Below are 20,744 nucleotides of genomic sequence, written 5' to 3'. Positions count from 1 at the left end.
ATGGAGAGCTGCATCAAACCAGTCTCAGCACTGAAGACCACAACAACAACAACAATTAATTAGAAAGCAAGGAGATTGCCAAAAAAACACACATATATTAAAAGAAATTCGTTGTTTTTATTTGAGTTTTTAAATAGTTTGCACAATATGTTACAAAAGAACAGCTGCTACGATGTATTTACAGACAAGACGGGACGGTGCTCCTCAGTACTGGTAGCTGGCGTGTGACGTGGTGACGGCGGTGTGCGAGCTCTTGAGTGGCGCGCCGTACAGCGCTGGTGGGGGTGGCGGGGCGGCCTTGGCGGGGGCAGCGACTACTGCGGGGGCGGCGAACACTACGGGAGCCTTGGCGATGACGACGGCGGGGGCGGCGGGGGGCGGCAGAGGCGCCAACCGCGGCAGGGCGGCGGGCAGCGGCACCAGGCGGCCTGCAACAACACAACAAGCATGGCAGATGTAAGACAAAGGCGCAGAATGACGCCGTTTTGACCTCTCTAACACGACGGCGATCTGTCCACCAGATTAGATTATAAAATTCTATGTCTTGGCCACATGTTACTTTATCACCATTGCCAACCCGTTTTGGCCTTGCAGCCATCACCAGTGCTGATTACGGGCCTCCTTTAAATTTTACATGTCATGATGGCTGTAAAGTCGAAGCCATGGACCAAGACATAGATATACCGAGTAGTTATAATGAAAGGGAAGCTACACACGGATGTCCAGTGTGGGCTGTGATCATCGTACGGCAGAAAAACTTGGTAGACATGCTAAAGCGTTAATGCAGAACCTATCGAAACTGAAAAAAATTTGTTACAATTTTGGCCACCAGCTGCAACTCTAGCGCCGTACAGCATTTCGTCGACATCTCCGGTAATCATAGTGAACAAACTGTGTAACCGACGGTATTAATCAAATTAACGCTATGCCGTTCTCACTTAGTTGATATTTTATGATCACATGTCTTTCCTAATCCATTACATATGCAAAAATTTCTATACGTCTTTCTCGAATTCTTAGCGCCAGATATACAAATGCCCTCCAGATGTGGGATTAACTTTTTACCACCGTAAATTGGTTCCGCATTAACACATTAGAATATCTACCGAGTTTCGCTGCCATACTATAATCGCAGCCCACTCAGCACCTCTGTCATCATCTGGGTTTTAATTGTAGTCTTCCGGTATAAAGCAACACAAAGGTGCCGCCGCCATTCACAACAAACACGATGGATTTAATACAAAGATGCGAAATATTATCACTGCAAACCGTAGAAGGAGCGGCGAAACATTACCAGTGACGAGTCCTTTCTTTCTTTATCTCCCGTACAGTATCTTATGTACAGCCCCTTTACTGATTTTAAAGAATATAGCATGATTGACCTACGTGTAAATTGTGCAACTCATACATTTCCTAAACCACTTAAGATGCCTTAATGTTATGTTCACCGAAATGAAATCTGAAAACTTCCTCACTAAAAGACGTATAATCTGTTTTGACAGCAGCATTAGTCGGACAGATATTAGTATCAACATTAATTTTTCGAATCGAATATTGATTTGAAAGGAAAACTTCTTCATGTTCGAAACAAACATTGAAATCCGTGCATTTACGCTGAAGCTTCATCATAGGTTTAAGAGTAGTCGAATCATAGCTGATAAGGAAAAGCTGAACGAAGCGAAAAAGAGCGTAAAGAGAGCAATGAGAGAAGCATTCAACGAATTCGAACATAAAACATTGGCAAACAATCTAAACAAGAACCCTAAAAAGTTTTGGTCATATGTAAAATCGGTAAGCGGATCTAAATCCCCTATTCAGTCACTCGTTGACCACGATGGCACCGAAACAGAGGACGACCGAAGAAAGGCAGAAATACTGAATTCAGTGTTCCGAAACTGTTTCACTGCGGAAAATCGTAACACGGTCCCTGACTTCAGCCGTCGCACGGACGCCAAAATGGAAAATATTGAAATAAACGATATCGGAATTGAAAAACAACTGCTATCACTTAGTAGCGGAAAAGCATCCGGACCAGACGAGATACCCTTAAGATTCTACAGTGATTATGCTAAAGAACTTGCCCCCTTTCTATCAGCAATTTATCGTAGATCGCTGGAAGAACGTAAAGTACCTAGCGACTGGAAGAAAGCGCAGGTCGTTCCCATTTTCAAGAAGGGTCATAAATCAGATGCGAATAATTATAGGCCTATTTCGCTTACGTCAATCTGTTGTAGAATAATGGAACATGTTTTGTGTTCTCGTATTATGACGTACTTAGATAATACAAATCTCCTTCATCATAACCAACATGGATTCCGCAAACAGAGATCATGTGAAACTCAGCTCGCCCTATTTGCCCAAGAAATTCACAGTGCCGTAGACACTGGCGAGCAGATTGATGCCGTATTCCTGGACTTCAGGAAGGCATTTGATACGGTTCCGCACTTACGTTTAGTGAAAAAAATACGAGCTTACGGAATATCGGACCAGGTTTGTGATTGGATTCAGGATTTCCTAGAAGAAAGAACACAACATGTCATTCTTAACGGTTCAAAATCTGCAGATGTAGAGGTAATTTCGGGAGTACCGCAGGGAAGCGTGATAGGACCTTTATTGTTTACAATATACATAAATGACTTAGTTGACAACATCGGTAGCTCCGTGAGGCTATTTGCAGAAGACACGGTTGTCTACAAGAAAGTAGCAACATCAGAAGACTCGTACGTACTCCAGGAGGACCTGCAGAGGATTAATGCATGGTGCGACAGTTGGCAGCTTTCCCTAAACGTAGATAAATGTAATATAATGCGCATACATAGGGGCAGAAATCCATTCCAGTACGATTATGCCATAGGTGGTAAATCATTGGAAGCGGTAACGACCGTAAAATACTTAGGAGTTACTATCCGGAGCGATCTGAAGTGGAATGATCACATAAAACAAATAGTGGGAAAAGCAGGCGCCAGGTTGAGATTCATAGGAAGAATTCTAAGAAAATGTGACTCATCGACGAAAGAAGTAGCTTACAAAACGCTTGTTCGTCCGATTCTTGAGTATTGCTCATCAGTATGGGACCCTTACCAGGTTAGATTAATAGAAGAGATAGACATGATCCAGCGAAAAGCAGCGCGATTCGTCATGGGGACATTTAGTCAGCGCGAGAGCGTTACGGAGATGCTGAACAAGCTCCAGTGGCGGACACTTCAAGAAAGGCGTTACGCAATACGGAGAGGTTTATTATCGAAATTACGAGAGAGCACATTCCGGGAAGAGATGGGCAACATATTACTACCGCCCACATATATCTCGCGTAATGATCACAACGAAAAGATCCGAGAAATTAGAGCAAACACGGAGACTTACAAGCAGTCGTTCTTCCCACGCACAATTCGTGAATGGAACAGGGAAGGGGGGATCAGATAGTGGTACAATAAGTACCCTCCGCCACACACCGTAAGGTGGCTCGCGGAGTATAGATGTAGATGTAGATGTAGATGTAGTCTTTTAGGACGACGAAACTAACAGCAGTAATTATGATTAATCATTCTGAAAAAGGGAATTTGATTCCGAGATTTGAGCCGCTCGTACGTTAGTATAGATGTATGCTGCTTATTAAACATCTCTGTACTTCATATCACTGCGAAGGTTTCGCAAACATCCCGACAGAGGCAGCGCAGATTTAGCTGCACACGTCCTCTCCGCTGAGGATTCTCTTCTTCTTGTTCCGCGTGGTAACTAGGGTTGTTCACTGAGATCTGAGGTTCGATTCTCTATGTTATCGATAATGATCCATAACTGTGAAAGGTATGCAAACGAAACAAAAATTTTATGCTTGCTACTGATTTCGTGCACACTCTTCACTTACTTTCCTTTGTGGATGCCTGGCTGCCAGTGTTTACCACACAGCTAAGGACCGGTGTAGAAAGGAAACGGTAAGAACCTTTTGTTACTTGTGATTATGCTACTGGTTGTGATTAGCGAAAACCACTTTTATTCGAGCTAGCCCTTGTTACAGGAATTTAATTCAGGTTCTAGCTTTGACTAGTGACTTGTCTATTTATCTTAGTCCTCAATTTGGATCAGCATTCCGAGTTAACAGGACGTACCTGAATTATTCAAAAATGGCTCTGAGCACTATGGGACTTAACATCTAAGGGCATCAGTCCCTTAGACTTAGAACTACTTAAACCTAACTAACTTAAGTACATCACACACATCCATGCCCGAGGCAGGATTCGAACCTGCGACCATGGCAATAGCGCGACTCCAGACTGAAGCGCCTAGAACCGCACGACCACAACGGCCGGCACTGAATTATTGCTAAAACTGCTTGTGATAAGCAACACATTGGCAAAATGAAACACTTTTACAATTTGGTGGAATGAAGTCCATGTGCAAAGAATCAAACATTTTTATATTGTGTTTCCTTCTTAAGAACGCATGCCTTAAAAGTTCCCCGAAAGTTTAATCTCTTAATTCTTAGTTTTGTTTTAAATACTCATTGTTAAAATGTCACAAGTATTTTTTTAATTGAAGATATCTGACTCAAAATATAAGAACGGATTGTTCACAGCTAAGATCTGAAAGGGTGTGACATTTATAATTCATTTCTGTTGTCACACTGCGGCTCAATGGTTTCAGTTTTTACCGTATACATGTTTTATACCACGTCATCTGAGCTGAACGAAGGGACCGAGCGATGTCTGCATTCTATTAATTCATATGTAGAACAACGGAAATTTGTTGCGACACTTGTAAATTCTTTTGCTATTGACTATCGCTCTGTTTATGGCATTTAATTTTCCATAAATGTTTAAAAGAATAACTTGAAGTGTCATTCTGATCGTGTGATTCATTAATAACATTATGGTGTCTCTTAAATGCCCTGTTTGGGAGAAGGTAAACTATTTTCTGTTAATTATCATCTTTCTTAGTGCTGGAATGGTTCATTCTGTGAATATTGTTGGAATGTCTCTCAGGCGAATAAATGTTGTGAAGTTATTTCTTCTTCTCTGACATACTGACTTAAGCATCTACATATTCTCAGTTGTATTCAACCTGTCATATCACTGTAGTTAATATTGCTATGAAATAAGACTGTTCATAGTTTTATGAAGACATTCACACAATTCGTCTGAGTAAAGGAAGAATTACCTTGTCTTAAACATGTTTGAAGGCATTCGATTTGAAGGTACACATGGTGTCCGGAAACGTTCTAGAGAGCCTGTAAGGCTGTTGCAGGGTATGTTGCACAGAGAAATAATTGTTTAGAGTAACACTCGCAACCTTGCACCGAGTTAATTAGCATTTAATCTGGCCAATATGGCCATTGTGAGTTCAAATTCAATCGGTCCGCCAGATATAATTAATGTCAGGCGCTCTCATAGCGCAGATGATAGCATGCGACACTGCAGAGCCTTTGCCTGGAGCCTCGCTGCCGTCCCATGTCCAATTTTTGAATCGCTGTCTTGTTTGATTTTAGGAAACCTAAGGGAGAACACATTTGACGACACCGAATCTGGCGGATTGCTTGAATTTGCTCGCTGAGTGACCTGATTGGCCAATTTCAATGTTAATTAGTTTGAAAACGGCGCGTGGTATCGAACTTTTTTCTTATCAATTATTTCTCAGCACAGCCCACCCTGAAATACCTTTGTAGGCTTTACAGACTGTTTCTGACTACCATGTATTGAACAGCAATGGTCCTACAACACTCTGTTGGGGTATGTCCGAGGTCCATTTTACGTACGAAAATTTCTCTCCATTGAGATTGACAAGCAATGTTTTTTATGTTCTAGCAACTCTTTAATCTGGTTTGATATTGTGTAAGTCTGCAGGCTTTCGTGGCCATTGTCAGTTGAGTGCTCAATCTTCAATGGGCACAAGATCCTGAAAGGGAATCCAGCAGAGAGGTCGAAACTTCGATCGTTTAGAAAAAATATTAAGCGCTCTAACAACCCAGAAGATTTCAAGGTCAGTGGTTTGATATTCTTTAAGATATTATTTCGTTCATTAGGCGACTTTACATCTCAGCTACTACGACTACACCGGAGTGGTACCCACCGGGCAGGGGCGCGGGTGCGGCGACCCTGGCGGGCGCGGGAGGCGGTGGTGCGCCGCCGGAGCGGGAGACGACGGCGTTGAAGCCGGCGCCGGGCGCGGCCGAGTACTGCACGGTGCGGACGGCGCCGTCCGGCTCGACGACGCTGTAGCTGCCCTGCACGGCGTCGCCGCTGCGGCTCTCCTGCTGCTGCTTGGCGTCGCCCGTCAGCGCGTCGCTCACGCTGTAGCTGAAGCTGTACTGCGGGTTCGGGTCGTAGTCCGCGTCAGCCCTCGCCGCCAGCGCTCCTGTCGGCAACAACGGCGGTTATTCGACGCTAGTTACTGCGCTTGCCGGTGATCGACTACCGTTATTGTCGCTGCCTCAGTGCCTGTTGACCAGCCCTCCAGAACACATCAGTGGACCATAAAAGTAACTATTACAAGGAGGGAAGGAAGCTGAGCCTGTGATGTACTTCGCTATAAATGAGCCCTTTGTGCACCGACTGACAAAAGGATTGATGCAGTCGGAAAGGGATGAGGAAAAGAAATGGAACTATAGGGTAACTGTAAGGAAATTAATTGTTTGAGAACCGTGTTACTGAGCTTCTTAAATAATTGAGTTCAGCTACTTTTGCTCTTCGTATAACTGCTAATCTTGCAAACGAACTTATCGACCTCCTGACATTTTTTGCGTATTTCCATTCATTAATGTCGTGCGGTATAATTTTCTTGAGTAACTCATCACTTAGAAAGGCAGCATAGATTGCACAAAACGGAGCAATAAGAATAGTATGTGGTCTTCACCATGTTCTTCGTGTAAGTAACTCTTCAAGAGCTAGGTATTTTAACTGAACCATCACAATATATATATCACAACTTGACAACTTCATCATTTGTCCAAAAATGTAAAATATCTCCTGTAAACTGTCTCATTCCAGATCATTTCGATAAAAGAATTCTTCAAATGATCTATGGAACATGCAACTACATAACATGTAACTACCTAACATTCCAAAAAATCTCTAAAACTATCTTAAAAAATCCTTTAAAATTTCCTTTGAAAATCAATTAAAATTGTTCAAGGTCGTATTAGGTGTATAGAGGTCTGGATACAAGTACTGACTCGCTGAAGAAGGTTGTCATAAAGCCATTGTAACCTCTCTTGACGTGAAAAGATCGCTACAGCAACTGAGTAAATCAGTGTGTTGGAAATGGGAACGGGAAAGGCGGTTTACACGTTTTTCTTTCGAGAACACAGAATTTATAACGAACACTCAACATACTCCAGTAGCACATGATACTTTACTATCAACAGAATGAATAAATGTGAGTGCTCACAAGAAATAATACAGGGAAACGATCAAGATAAAGAAGTAAAGAAAAACAGAGCCCATAAAATACAAATAGCTTACCAGTTAACGAAGCATATCTACAACAAAAATCACTCTCGCTAAGAACAAATGTACAATACTACACCAGTTTCATAAAACTGAAGTGTGTTTATAAAGCGGAATGTGTGCTCCTTAGCAAAAAGGGAGAAGAAATGGAGGTGGAGATAAAGGGAAGGAAGGTACTACGGAAAATGCTTAGTCCAAGAGATGAATGAGTACGTGGATGAGAAGAAGTAATGAGAAAATCCACTCTAAAACTTGAAAATTCTATCATTCTCAGGGAAAGAAGAATTACTTTTTATGGTCACTTGGTTCAAGGGAACTCGGGAAGACTGACTAAAAAACACTGTTTGGCCATTTCGACAAAAATCACAAAACGCAAATCAATTGATCCAGGTAAATGGACCAGGACTTAGCAGCAATTACAAAAGCAGAAATTCTAGAGAGGGCAGCTTTTATAAACAAGACTAGAAAGTTCGGGGGTTTGGGCGAGAAAAAAACATCACTGAGTAGACACATGAAAGAAGGAAAGAACACAGTGAATTAATAAAGAAACAGTGTAAGGGCTACAAATCATAAAAAGGCACAGATGACCAAAATCGAAGAAAAAAGAAAGGAGAAGAAGAAACAAAAGTAAACTTTTCGTAATGGCAACATTATTTTGAAATCAGGGTCAGTAACTGAATATATTTATAATTCATTAATTAAAATTCCCGTCAGCGTTGCGGATTCTACTTTTTATTAGTGTCCTCTTTCGACAATTTTAGTTCATTATCAAAGAATTACCTCCGTTTGTGATGTTTCGCTGTAGATAATATATTTCTTTTCACATCAGATCAATGTAACAAATCATATTTGAGCCTGTTACTGTTGTCTTGGTACATTCAACATTCAATGGGCATCTTTAGCTGTTTATACATAAAAATTTTATGTGTAAACAACTAAAGATGCCTACCGGATTTTGAATGTACCAAGAAAATCGTAATACAGTCAAAGAATATTTGTCGCACTCATCCGATGTAAAAAGAAATGTATTATATCATTATCATAATAAAAACGTTATATGCAACTCAAATGGGAAACTTACTTAATTATTTACAAAGTTAACTTTGTTGTAGGGCTTGTGAAGAAGAATAGTCACGATTCGGGACTGGCAGCTTGCAGACGAGCGCTTTTCTCTTACCTGGAAGCGCCGGGGCCGAGTGGACAGCGGGACCCGCCGAGTAGGAGACGGCCGGGGAGCCGAGGAAGCCCGCGCTGGCCACGCCCACCGCCGCACACACACACACACACACAGCAGCACCGCCTGCGGGAAACAGAGCTTCCGTCACTATGTGAACAATGCAAACGTAGAGCTCTCAAACTGACCCCCAGTCTTCACTACAATTTATATTTGGTATTTCATGTACGGCACACGCGCTTTCTGCGGCGTTTACAGTGTCAGTTCGCTACAGTCTTTAACAGAGAATAAAGTAGACGAGAGATTAGCTGTTTTATTACATCGCACGCACTGTTGAACAAAGCGAGACACACTCAGGAAACAAGTGAAATGTTCTGACTAGACTACTCTCTGTCCTTCAGTGCCATTATCCAGCAAGGTGTGTACTCGAGCCTCTGTAGCTTTTGGGTAACGGGAGAGACATGCTTGTCGGCAGTCGGCAATATGATGTTAGGCAGTCGGCAGTAAGATGTTAGGCATGCCCCTATTCAGCAACATTTTTTTATTCTGCTACAAATCTTCATTACTGCCGAGTGTCCACATACTGTTATTCATCCGCGGAAATAATCTCTTCGCTGCAAACTCCAGAGTTTCGTTGGTAACTTGGAGAAATTTGTTCACTTGTGACAGGTCAAAATAGTTCGCCAGACTGGAGTCTATGTGCGAGATTTCGTGAACACTGCGGAACAAATTTCACTACCCTAACATACTCCACAGACCGTCAGAGAGAATCAGCTTGCTACAGGGGTTTCCTGGCGCTTCTTCATGAGGTATAATCGATGTGGCGAGGAATGAGGACCCTAAGCAGCTCAAGCAGTTACGTGAGACATAAGCATAATGCCTTTGATAGAGTCTATTTTACATCTATTGTATTTGGCTGTCTCAAACTTACAGTGAACAGGAATTATCTAACCTAGATACTTCCAACTGGCCGACACAGTCCGAAGTATTGCGCTGTCCAAGCACGCCTACGTGGCTAAGTTACAGTGGCAGAGGGCTGGAGTTTTCGGAACGTATGTACAAGGGCAAGTCAGAAAGTAATGCAGCCCATTTCTTTTCATCCTTCGTTAACTTTGTAATATAGTAATCACAAATTCGGGGCTATTCCGAAAACGTTCTTCTACAGCCCATTCCAGCAGCAAGAGTCCAACATCAACTGATAACTAGAAACTGACCGATACTGACGTACATTAAACACAGCCTTCTGTGATTGAATTCCTCCCCGCATTAGGTGAGAGACCCTTTCGTTTTCATAAAAGGCTCGAAAGATATGTGGAGATGCTACAGTGGACGTCAGCAGCATTAAACGATGGGGTCATCGCTGTAGAGAATCTGAAGGGCAGACACAACTGGCTAATGCGCCGAGGAGCAACCAGCCAGCTACTGCAGAAACTTCACAAAACATCTAACGTGTCGACCACATCACCTGCCATTACAATATCAGACTTCCATCTTTTCAGTCTACTCAGAAGAGGTCATCGGGTGCATTAATTTTAAGATGCAGCGACCTTGAAATATTCTGTGTGCCACTGGCTGAGGAAGCGGGGCCATAACGTTTACTGCAGCGGTGTACAAGGCGCAACAAAACTGTGGACAAAGTTCATGATGATATTGAAATCTTACGAAGCAATCGTGAATGCTGTAGCTGTTACCATATGTATATGGTGCCTATTTTTCTGCAAAATAAAAGTAAAAAGTTAGGAGGCATTTCTCTATGATTGACAGTTGCGTATCAGTCCTGTGCTAACTTACGACGGCTTCTGGTCTTGGGGTTTAGAAGACACAGCGAAAGACAAAATTAGACACCCTGTCCGGCAGACAATTTCAAATTTTTGTATGTCATCAACGCACTGAATTCTAATTAAAGATTGGAATTCGATCTCATTAGAAAAGTATCTGTACTAAATTGTAAGCGCTACGATACATGCTCTGTTAGCTAATAAGCGAGCCTAATAAACGAGCTCTACAGAACTTTCGACCAGATGCTGTGCCGCATAACTTGAACATTCGTTCCAGTGCAGAATGATTTAATCTATGATAAGGTAATTGCAGTATCGAAGACAAACTTTTCTCTTAGTCATCAGTCTTTTGAGTGGTTTGATGCGGCACAGCCTCTCCTGTGGAAACCGTTTCATGCAGTGTACCACTTGCAACCTAAGTCCTGCGTCCTCATATACTTGCTGAATGTATTTCAGCCTCTGTCTACAGCTTTTATCCTCTACAGCGCCCTGTAACACCAAGGAAGTTATTCCGTGATACCTTGACACATGTCCTATCTGTGGTGTCACCGCCAGACACCACACTTGCTAGGTGGTAGCCAAAGAATCAGTCAATGTAGTTGCGAAAAGGTATACCTTCTTTCGTACAAAACGTACGGCAGGCCAGACTAATCGGGAGTGGGCTGCAACCTTGCAAGGCCTTACTAGGGATTGTGCTCTTTAGTGTCAATGTGGACTCCCTTATTCAGATACTATGGTACGTGATGCAATTGCACAGAACGTTTCTGATGTTCGTATAAGGGAACAGATTTTGAAACTAGTCAATTCCTCCCTTCAACAAGTGATGGACATATTGGATCGGCAGGACACACTTGACTTTGCTCAGGAATCATTTGAAACTTCACCAGCCGTGTGTCAGGTTAACCGGCCCGCCGGGCGAGCGGCACGGAGCAGTAAACAGCTGACGTACACGTACAAACAGCTGGGCACACCTCCGTTGCGTGCCGTAAATGTTAAGTTAACTAGTTATTCAGGTCAAGATATCCCTGTGTTAGGGCAGTGCAGCCTTCTTGCAACATACAAAGGACAAACAAAACTTGTGTCATTTTACGTCCTTCGTTCTTCTTCTGCAGTCAACTTGTTTGGGTTCGATTTATTTCAGTTGTTTAACTTGTCTATAGTAAATCAGGTCCTATCAGTGAACCAGACTGTGCCTTCAGACAGTGTTTCTCGTCTATGTGAAGAATTTGCAGACATTTTTGCACTGGTCCTAGGTTGCGCTAAGAACTATAAAGCACTTTTGGAACTGAAAGTAAACGCGCAACTGAAATTTTTTAGAGCGCGCAATGTTCCCCACGCATTGCGTGACGAGGTCGCAAAAACATTACACGATTTGGAATCACAAGGTGTAATTGAACGTGTGCAGGCTTCTCTCTGGGCATCACCCTTAGCAATTTTGCCAAAACCTTCGGGAAAATTGAGACTTTGTGTGGACTCAAGGCAACAGTGAATCCACAACTAGTGATTGCAACTTTTCCCTTACCCCGCCCGGAAGATCTTTTTGACAAACTGTGCCCGGGTAAATATTTTTCGGAGTTGGACCTCGCAGATGCGTACTTGCAAATACCGGTGGACGAAGAATCCCAGCGAGTTTTGGTGGTTAACACGCATCTTGGTTTGTATCGATTCAAACGACTGCCATTTGGGTGTGCATCCGCCCCTGCATTGTTTCAGCAATATCTGCAATCTGTTTGTGCGTCGGTCCCTACTGCAGCAAACTATCTGGACGATATTGTGATCTCCGGAAAGACGGAAGAAGGACATTTAGCCCATCTCAGAACATTATTTCAGGTCTTGCGACAAAATGGTCTTCGCTTGCGGAAGGACAAATGTGTTTTTTTTTTTCTCGTGACTTACCCTACCTGGGACATGTACTCAACGCCCAAGGCATGCATCCCAGTCCAACGCACCTTCCTGCCATACAAGACTTGCCTTCGCCGGATAATTTGAAGCAGCTACAGAGTGTGCTGGAAAAAAATAAATTACTATAACAGATATGTGCCACATGCCTCTTCCATTTCAGCTTCGCTTCATCGCTTACGCCGTAAAGGTGTTCTGTTCGTCTGGACGACGGAATGCGAACGCGCCTTTCGCCAGTTGAAATCGGCGTTGCTTTCCAATGCTTGCCTTACGCCATTCGATCCCCAGAAGACCCTTTTGTTGATGGTGGATGCATCGGATTTCGGAATCGGTGCTGTGCTTGCGCACAAAGATGGATCGCACGATCGCCCTATTGCCTTTGTGTCCAAATTGCTCTCGTCTGCGCAAAGAAATTATTCACAGATCGAGAAAGAAGCAGTGGCTCTCGTATTTGGTGTTAAAAAGTTTCATGATTTCTTGTATGGTCGTCACTTTACCATCATCACAGACCACAAACCTTTGACATCGCTTTTCATCCGAACAAGCCTGTACCTCCACGTACAGCGCAGAAATTCATTCGCTGGTCTATTTTCCTCTCGCAGTACCGCTATCTTGTATCGGTCCACTGCTAAGCTCGGAAACGCCGATGCGTTGTCCCGTTTGCCTGTTGCTGAGGATAGAGCATTCGATTCCTCCGAACTTGCTTGCATGTTAATTGATGCGGAAACCGATGACGTGGTCGAATCGTTTCCGATTTATTTTCGTCGTGTAGCTACAGCCACAGCTGCCGACCCTGCACTTGCTACCGTTCTGTGTTTTGTTGCTACGCGATGGCCCTTGTCAAAGTCACGGATCGGGGATCCGTTGGTTCGCCGATTTTTTGCTCACAAGGAGAGACTTTTTGTACGACGTGGTGTTTTGTTGTTGCGTTATGATAATGATCAGTCCAGGGTCGTGGTATCACTTTCGTTACAGTCCACAGTCTTACAGCTTCTCCACCAAGGATATTGGGGTATAGTGAGAACGAAACAACTTGCTCGTCAGCACTGTACTTGGTTTGGAATCGATGCCGCGGTTACGAATATGTGCTCTTCTTGCATGGTGTGTGCCGAACAACAATCAGCACCACCGCAGAAATTCTTTGCATGGCCAAAAGCCACTTCCCCTTGGCAACGCCTACACATCGATTTTGCTGGTTCATTCTGGAATGCTCGATGGTTGGTTGTGGTAGATTCATTCCATAATTTTCCTTTTGTTGTCCGGATGTCTTCCACGACGTCATCTGCCACCATCCAAGCATTATCTGCTATCTTTTGCATTGAAGGTCTTCCACAGACTATAGTTTCCGACAATGGCCCACTATTCATGTCTGCAGGATTTCAGTCATTCTGCAAGGCCAATGGCATTCAACATCTGACGTCCGCGCCGTTTTCGCCACAGTCAAACGGTGCTGCTGAACGATTGGTCACAGATGTTGAAATTGAAAGAGTCGCATTCTCGGGAGGACGCATTGTTGCTCTTTTTGTCTTCGTATCGCTCTCAGCCCCGAGATGGTCGCTCGCCGGCTGAGTTGCTCCACGGTCGTCATCATCGAACCTTGGTGTCTTTGGTACATCCGCCGCATCAGGTTCCTGGGCAGCGGCAGACACCTCCTTTTGCTCCAGGCGACGTTGTCTACTATAGCCACTATCGAGGTTCACGGCGTTGGCTCGAAGGGCGCATTCTTCGCTGCCTCGGCCGCGCTATGTATCTGGTTTTGGGCGCCTCTGGTGAGATGCGCCGGCATCTCAACCAGCTGCGCCTCTGTCGTCGCACGGGATCTGCCGCTCGCCGTCTGCTTTCAGCGACGGTGCCGTCCGGTCAGCGCCCTGGGGACCCATCTACTGGCTCGCCTCAGCCCCAGGTGTTACCGACGCTGCCTTCCATTTTGCCCCATGGCGACGCGCCGCCGCCGCCGCCTGTTCTTCCGCCGGCGACGCCCGCAGTGGACGCGTCGCTGCAACCACCGGGTACCTCCCTGGGTCACGCGCCGCCGATCGCTTCCCGTAACCAGTTATCCTCCGACATGGAACTCTTGCCCGCTCCGGACCATGTGTCGTCTTCGTCCGTCGGGTGCCCTCGGCCCGATGGAGGTCGACCCTTCGGCCCCTCCTGTCTCTCTACGGGCGCTCCCCGCTCCCCGCGGTCCGAATGGCAGGGTGCGGGTGGCACAGCCTTGCCTGTTGTTAGGCTCCCCACATCGTCGCATACGTTAACATGGGGTCCTTCCCACGGCGGGTGGAAGCCTTATGCCACAACCGTACGCCGATTTGCGGGGGAGGAATGTGGTGTCACCACCAGACACCACACTTGCTAGGTGGTAGCCTTTAAATCGGCCGCGGTCCGTTAGTATACGTTGGACCCGCGTATCGCCACTATCAGTGATTGCAGACCGAGCGCCGCCACAAGGCAGGTCTAGAGAGACTTCCTAGCACTCGCCCCAGTTGTACAACCGACTTTGCTAGCGATGGTTCACTGCCTACTTACGTTCTCATTTGCCGAGACGATAGTTTAGCATAGCCTTCAGCTACGTCATTTGCTACGACCTAGCAAGGCGCCATTATCAGTTACTATTGATATTGTGAATCATGCACCGTCAAGAGCGACGCTCACCATTAATGGATTAAAGTTAAGTATTCCACCAGCTACGTCCGTTTTTCTAAATTCTAATTTCCTTGTCCTGTTCCAGACCTCACGCCAGCCTGCGTGAGCTAAAACGCGTGCCTCTCGGCCTCCTCTAGTAACATGGTGTTGGCTCTCCTGCCAACAACGACACTATCATTCTGTCCCTTCTTCTTTCCAGTGTTTTCCATACATTCCTTTCCTCATCATCGATTCTACGGAGAACCTCGTCATTCCTTATCTAATTTTCAACATTCGTCTGTAACATCACATCTCAAATGCTTCGATTCTCTTTGTCCCTTTTGTCCCCCTATTCATGATTCACGACTATACAGTGCTGCGTTTCGAACGAAAATCATCAGAAATTTCTTCCTCAAATGAAGGATTATGTCTGATAAAAGAATTATCTTGACTAGTATAACCCCAAGCACAGAGAAAAATCGCTACTTCCCTGATATCTTGATTCGAAATGGGAGTATCACCTGCACTTGTCCACATATGAGGTAATACATAATACTTGGAAATGACTAAGATTATGCAAAAACTTACACTATATACGAGAAGAGAGAATGTATTAGTACTAAACTACTCTAGTCCGTTACATCGTTTAAGTATTTGGGAGAAATACTAAAAATGGATACAACGTGGAATTTCTACTAGAATGTTGTTGTTGTGGTCTTCAGTCCTGGGACTGGTTTGATGCATCTGTCCACGCTACTCTATCTTGTGCAAGCTTCTTCATCTCCCAGTACTGCAGCCTACATCCCTCTCAATTTGCTTAGTTTATTCATCTCTTGGTCTCCCTCTACGATTTTTACCCTCCACGCTGCCCTCCAATACTAAATTCGTGATCCCTTGATGCCTCACAACATGTCCTACCAACCGATCCCTTCTTCTAGTCAAGTTGCGCCACAAACTCCTCTTCTCCCCAATCCTATTCAGTACCTCCTCATTAGTTATGTGATCTACCCATCTAATCTTCAGCATTCTTCTATAATACCACATTTCGAAAGCTTCTATTCTCTTCTTATCTAAGCTATTTATCGTCCACGTTTCACTCCCATACATGGCTACACTCCATACAAACACTTTCAGAAACGACTTCCTGACGTTTAAATCTATACTCGATGTTAACAAATTTCTCTTCTTCAGAAACGCTTTCCTTGCTATTGCCAGTCTACATTTCATTTCCTCTCTACTTCGACCATCATCAGTTATTTTGCTCCCCAACTAACAAAACTCCTTTACTACTTTAAGTGTCTCATTTCCTAATGTAATTCCCTCAGCATCACCCGACTTAATTCGACTATATTCCATTAGCCTCGTTTTGCTTTTGTTGATGTTCATCTTATATCCTCCTTTTAAGACACTGTTCATTCCGTTCAACTACTCTTCCAAGTCCTTTGCTGTCTCTGACAGAATTACAATTTCATCGGCGAACCTCAAAGTTTTTATTTCTTCTCCATGGTTTTTAATACCTACTCCGAATTTTTCTTTTGTTTCCTTCACTGCTTGCTCAATATACAGATTGAATAACATCGAGGAGAGACTACAATCCTGTCTCACTCCCTTCCCAATTACTGCTTCCCTTTCATGTCCCTCGACTCTTATAACTGCCATCTGGTTTCTGTACAAATTGTAAATAGCCTTTCGCTCCCTGTATTTTACCCCTGCCACCTTCAGCATTTGAAAGAGAGTATTCCAGTCAACATTGTCAAAAGCTTTCTCTAAGTCTACAAATGCTAGAAATGTAGGTTTGCTTTTTCTTAATCTAGCCGTAGGGTCAGAATTGCCTCATGTGTTCCAACATTTTCACGGAATCCAAACTGATCTTCCCCGAGGTCGGCTTCTACCAGTTTTTCCACTCGTCTGTAAGGAATTCGCGTTAGTATTTTGCAGCCGTGACTTATTAAACTGATGGTTCGGTAATTTTCACATCTATCAACACCTGCTTTCTTTGGGACTGGAATTATTATATTCTTCTTGAAGTCTGAGGGTATTTTGCCTGTCTCATACATTTTACTCACCAGATGGTAGAGTTTTGTCAGGACTGGCTCTCCCAAGGCTGTCAGTATTTCTAATGGAATGTTGTCTACTCCCGGGGCCTTGTTTCGACTTAGATCTTTCAGTGCTCTCTCAAACTCTTCTCGCAGTATCATGTATCCCATTTCATCTTCATCTACATCGTCTTCCATTTCTATAACATTGTCCTCAAATACATAGCCCTTGTATAGACCCTCTATATACTCCTTCCACCTTTCTGCTTTCCCTTCTTTGTTTAGAACTGGATTTCCATCTGAGCTCTTGATATTCATACAAGTCGTTCTCTTTTTTCCAAAGGTCTCTTTAATTTTCCTATATTCAGTATCTATCTTACCCCTAGTGAGATAAGCCTCTACATCCTTACATTTGTCCTCTAGCCATCCCTGCTGAGCCATTTTGCGCTTTCTGTCGATCTCATTTTTGAGACGTTTGTATTCCTTTTTGCCTGCTTCATTTACTGCATTTTTATATTTTCTCCTTTCGTCATTTAAATTCAATATTTCTTCTGTCACCCTAGGATTTCTACTAGCCCTCGCCTTTTTACCTACTTGATCCTCTGCTGCCTTCACTACTTCATCCCTCAAAGCTACCCATTCTTCTTCTACTGTATTTCTTTCCCCCCATTCTTGTCAATTGTTCCTTGACGCTCTCCCTGAAACTCTGTACAACCTCTGGTCCTTCAGGCCCCATCTCATTAAATTCCCACCTAATCTACTAGAATAGAACCTTCAATTTCTGGGAAGGGTACTGGGAAATTACGGTGCATGGAAATTGCTTACAGACGCTTGTACAACAATTGTACAGTATTGCTCCAGTATTTGGAGATCAAAATGACTCTGAGCACTATGGGACTTAACATCTGTGGTCATCAGTCCCCTAGAACTTAGAACTACTTAAACCTAACTAACCCAAGGACATCACACACATCCATGCCGGAGAAAGGGTTTGAGCCTGCGACTGTAGAAGTCGCGCGGTTCCGGACTGAAGCGCCTAGAACCACTCGGCCACCCTTGCCGGCAATTTTTGGAGACCTCGTAAGTTAGGCATGAAAGCAGATTTCAAATTCGTATTGCGCTCCTGGGATATCAATAGATAGGTATAGATCATACGAAAGTAAAACATATTCTAGAGTCTTGTACCGCAAGGAGGCAAAGGAGGGAACATTGTTGTGGGTGGCCGATATCGTCTTTCTACACAACAAATTTACACGTGGATTAACACGATTCTTTATTTACATGAACATTTACTTAGCTGTAGTAGAGTCCATATTCTGTGGTACAAGCTCATCAGTAATAATCCTCTTCCAAAAATGTCGGTAATCTTGCTATTACAAACTTTAGTCTCACTGCCAGTCCCACAATAATCACTAATGTGGTCTCTATGTACTGTCGTAGCTTGTGACGATACTGACACACGCCAACCTGGAAGAGTGGGCCAGTGATGCGTTCCAGTCAGTGGCGGCGGTCTAATCACATGTTTTTGAGAGGGCGTTGGCGGCATGTTGCTTGTCAGTGTGTCTCCAGCCTCTCTCATGATAGGCGTTCTTGATCCTGCCCCTACTAATCGACGTTTGCTTCATCTTTGCCGACCGGTGTCGGCTTATGCCAGCGCACATATGTTTGAGGAATGTAAATAGGCAACTGTGGATTAAAGGGGAAATTATATCATGAAAATCTGTTGGGTGAGTTTCGGGGACACATTTTCGAGGAATAGTGTGGAACAATTGACATATCGTACGTCTTGCAAAGGGACAGTTAGAGTGAGAGACTGCAGAGATAGCCATTTTTACTTGCTCAATAAGCAAGTAAAATGGAGAGAAAACTTTAACACTGGAAACAAATACTCTCCACTTTACTGTAGCTTGCTTTTTCACCAACCATACTTAAAAATACAGTCATTTTTCCTCTTGCTTCATATGCAAATAGAACAGAATACAAATGGTTAATATTAGGTCTAAGTAACTTCCACCATGTATTGAACAGTGACTATCAGATTATACGCAGGGTGGTTTCAAAAGGATTCGCACAAAATAAAGGATTCGATATGGGAGTTGAAATACAACAATTTTAGAATAGGAACTTTGGTCTTGGAAGTAATCCTAAGGTAGTGAAAGCCCTGGAATTTCAAGAACAACTATAAAATCAATACAGACACACTATAAATTCAGCAAAGGTTCAAAAAAGGCTCAAATGGCTCTGAGCACTATGGGACTTAACTTCTGAGGTCATCAGTCCCATAGAACTTAGAACTACTTAAACCTAACTAAGGACATCACACACATCCATGCCCGAGGCAAGATTCGAACCTGCGACGTAGCGGTCGCGCGGTTCCAGACTGTAGCACCTAGAACCGCTCGGCCACTCCGGCCGGCTTTCAGCAAAGGTAATGTACAGTTTACTCAGTAGCATAATGTAAGGGTACGGCCACGGTTTTCCATCGGCGGTTTATTTTTCTCTTCTTATCCTGTAACAGGTCAGTGTTTCTCGGTATACAGGAGAAGAATATACTGCAGATAGAAGTCCTTGTCTGAACAGTTACCCACTAAGGCAACAGAGCACCGTATTCATAAGTGACACGGTCTATTTACCAAGCAACTAACTCAATCTTCTTCACAGGCAGTCGTGGGAATCAGTCGCGATCACTGAATAACAAACAACATTGCGAGTCGTTCCGTCTGCGTACAAAATCACGTCTGCTACCGAAGAAGTGGCCTATTAGCGGCGCCGGGGCCTCTAACTTCGACGCTCTGTTGTGTCGCTGGATGACGTTTCCTGACACAGGCCCCTATTCTCGATTTTTTCCCTCAAGACGCCCTCTATAACCCCTCGAAGATTGCCGCAACATTTCTAAGACTCCTTGTATGTGAAAATATTTTGAATTTTTACCCGCTGACTAATCTGATGTTTCTCTTTGTAACAGTTACGCAGGAGGAGACCAGACAACCGCTTCTTATAAGGGGTAGTAAACCGCTTTAGCAGAAAACTTGAAGGCCTCCGGTATGGTTTCAACATTCCTTTCTTGCCAAGGGTGATAAAATGAATTGGTCGTGCCCTCGATGAAGGTATGAAACCAAAGTTCGCATTAAGCCTTTCAGGCAAGCAGCTGAAAGAATAAATGATAGCCTGGAGACCTGAACAAGACACCTTCCGCCTGCACCACTTACACCAGACTCCGTGCAGACCGTGTTCACCCTCCCACCTCCACCCACGTCACCAGTAGCGGGCCCATTGTTTTGAGTATTGAGCAATCTAACTCCAAGTAATATAAGATAGCGTCATGCTTGGTTAATAAACCATCTCCACTGACGTGAGCTGAAATTCACCAATGACATTATCGTCAAAATATAGGTGGTAAACTTTTCCGTACGAAAGTTGTGACGACGATAATTCTACAGAGATATGTATTACAAATGTCTGGGGAAAAAAGACAAAATCTGATACTTATCCAATCTACATTTTTAAGGAGATAACTCTAATTTGCTGGAGGTATCGCTCACGAAAGACTTCGGTTTACAAGGGAATCTGAAGTGCTTCTCAGCCAGATTTTTCATCGGTGAAATATAGCATTTTTTATGAACTTCCTAATTTAGCTAAGAAGACTACGTTATCCTTACGTTGAAGCATGGATGTTGGAGAAACAAAATCTGTAGTTATGTACGGTTGATCGCTTTTCGTAGCTGCGTTACTGCAGAGAGGTAATGGCTATCGAATGTTTCTACGGTGAACTCTCCACTTCGCAACAGTGATGGCT

The 20,744-nt window shown here is 43.8% G+C and overlaps 1 protein-coding gene across 3 annotated transcripts in view; it reads right to left on the bottom strand.

Moving 5' to 3' along the window:
- Positions 1–20,744, bottom strand: part of LOC126416611 (cuticle protein 7-like) — a 139,872-nt gene that overhangs the window by 85,837 nt on the left and 33,291 nt on the right. Inside the window, exon 4 of one of the 3 annotated variants that reach the window (XM_050084366.1) lies at positions 98–428. The exons of the other annotated variants lie outside the window; for them this stretch is intronic. Within the exon in view, the coding sequence (XP_049940323.1) occupies positions 205–428 (224 nt within the window). The 3' untranslated portion in view covers positions 98–204. Of the gene's footprint in view, positions 1–97; positions 429–20,744 lie in introns of those variants that run through there. 3 annotated transcript variants of the gene reach the window in all.

The sequence above is a fragment of the Schistocerca serialis genome, chromosome 8 (genome assembly GCF_023864345.2).
Source record: "Schistocerca serialis cubense isolate TAMUIC-IGC-003099 chromosome 8, iqSchSeri2.2, whole genome shotgun sequence".
NCBI classification, from domain to species: domain Eukaryota; kingdom Metazoa; phylum Arthropoda; class Insecta; order Orthoptera; family Acrididae; genus Schistocerca; species Schistocerca serialis.
This window is presented reverse-complemented; position numbering and strand designations above follow the sequence as displayed.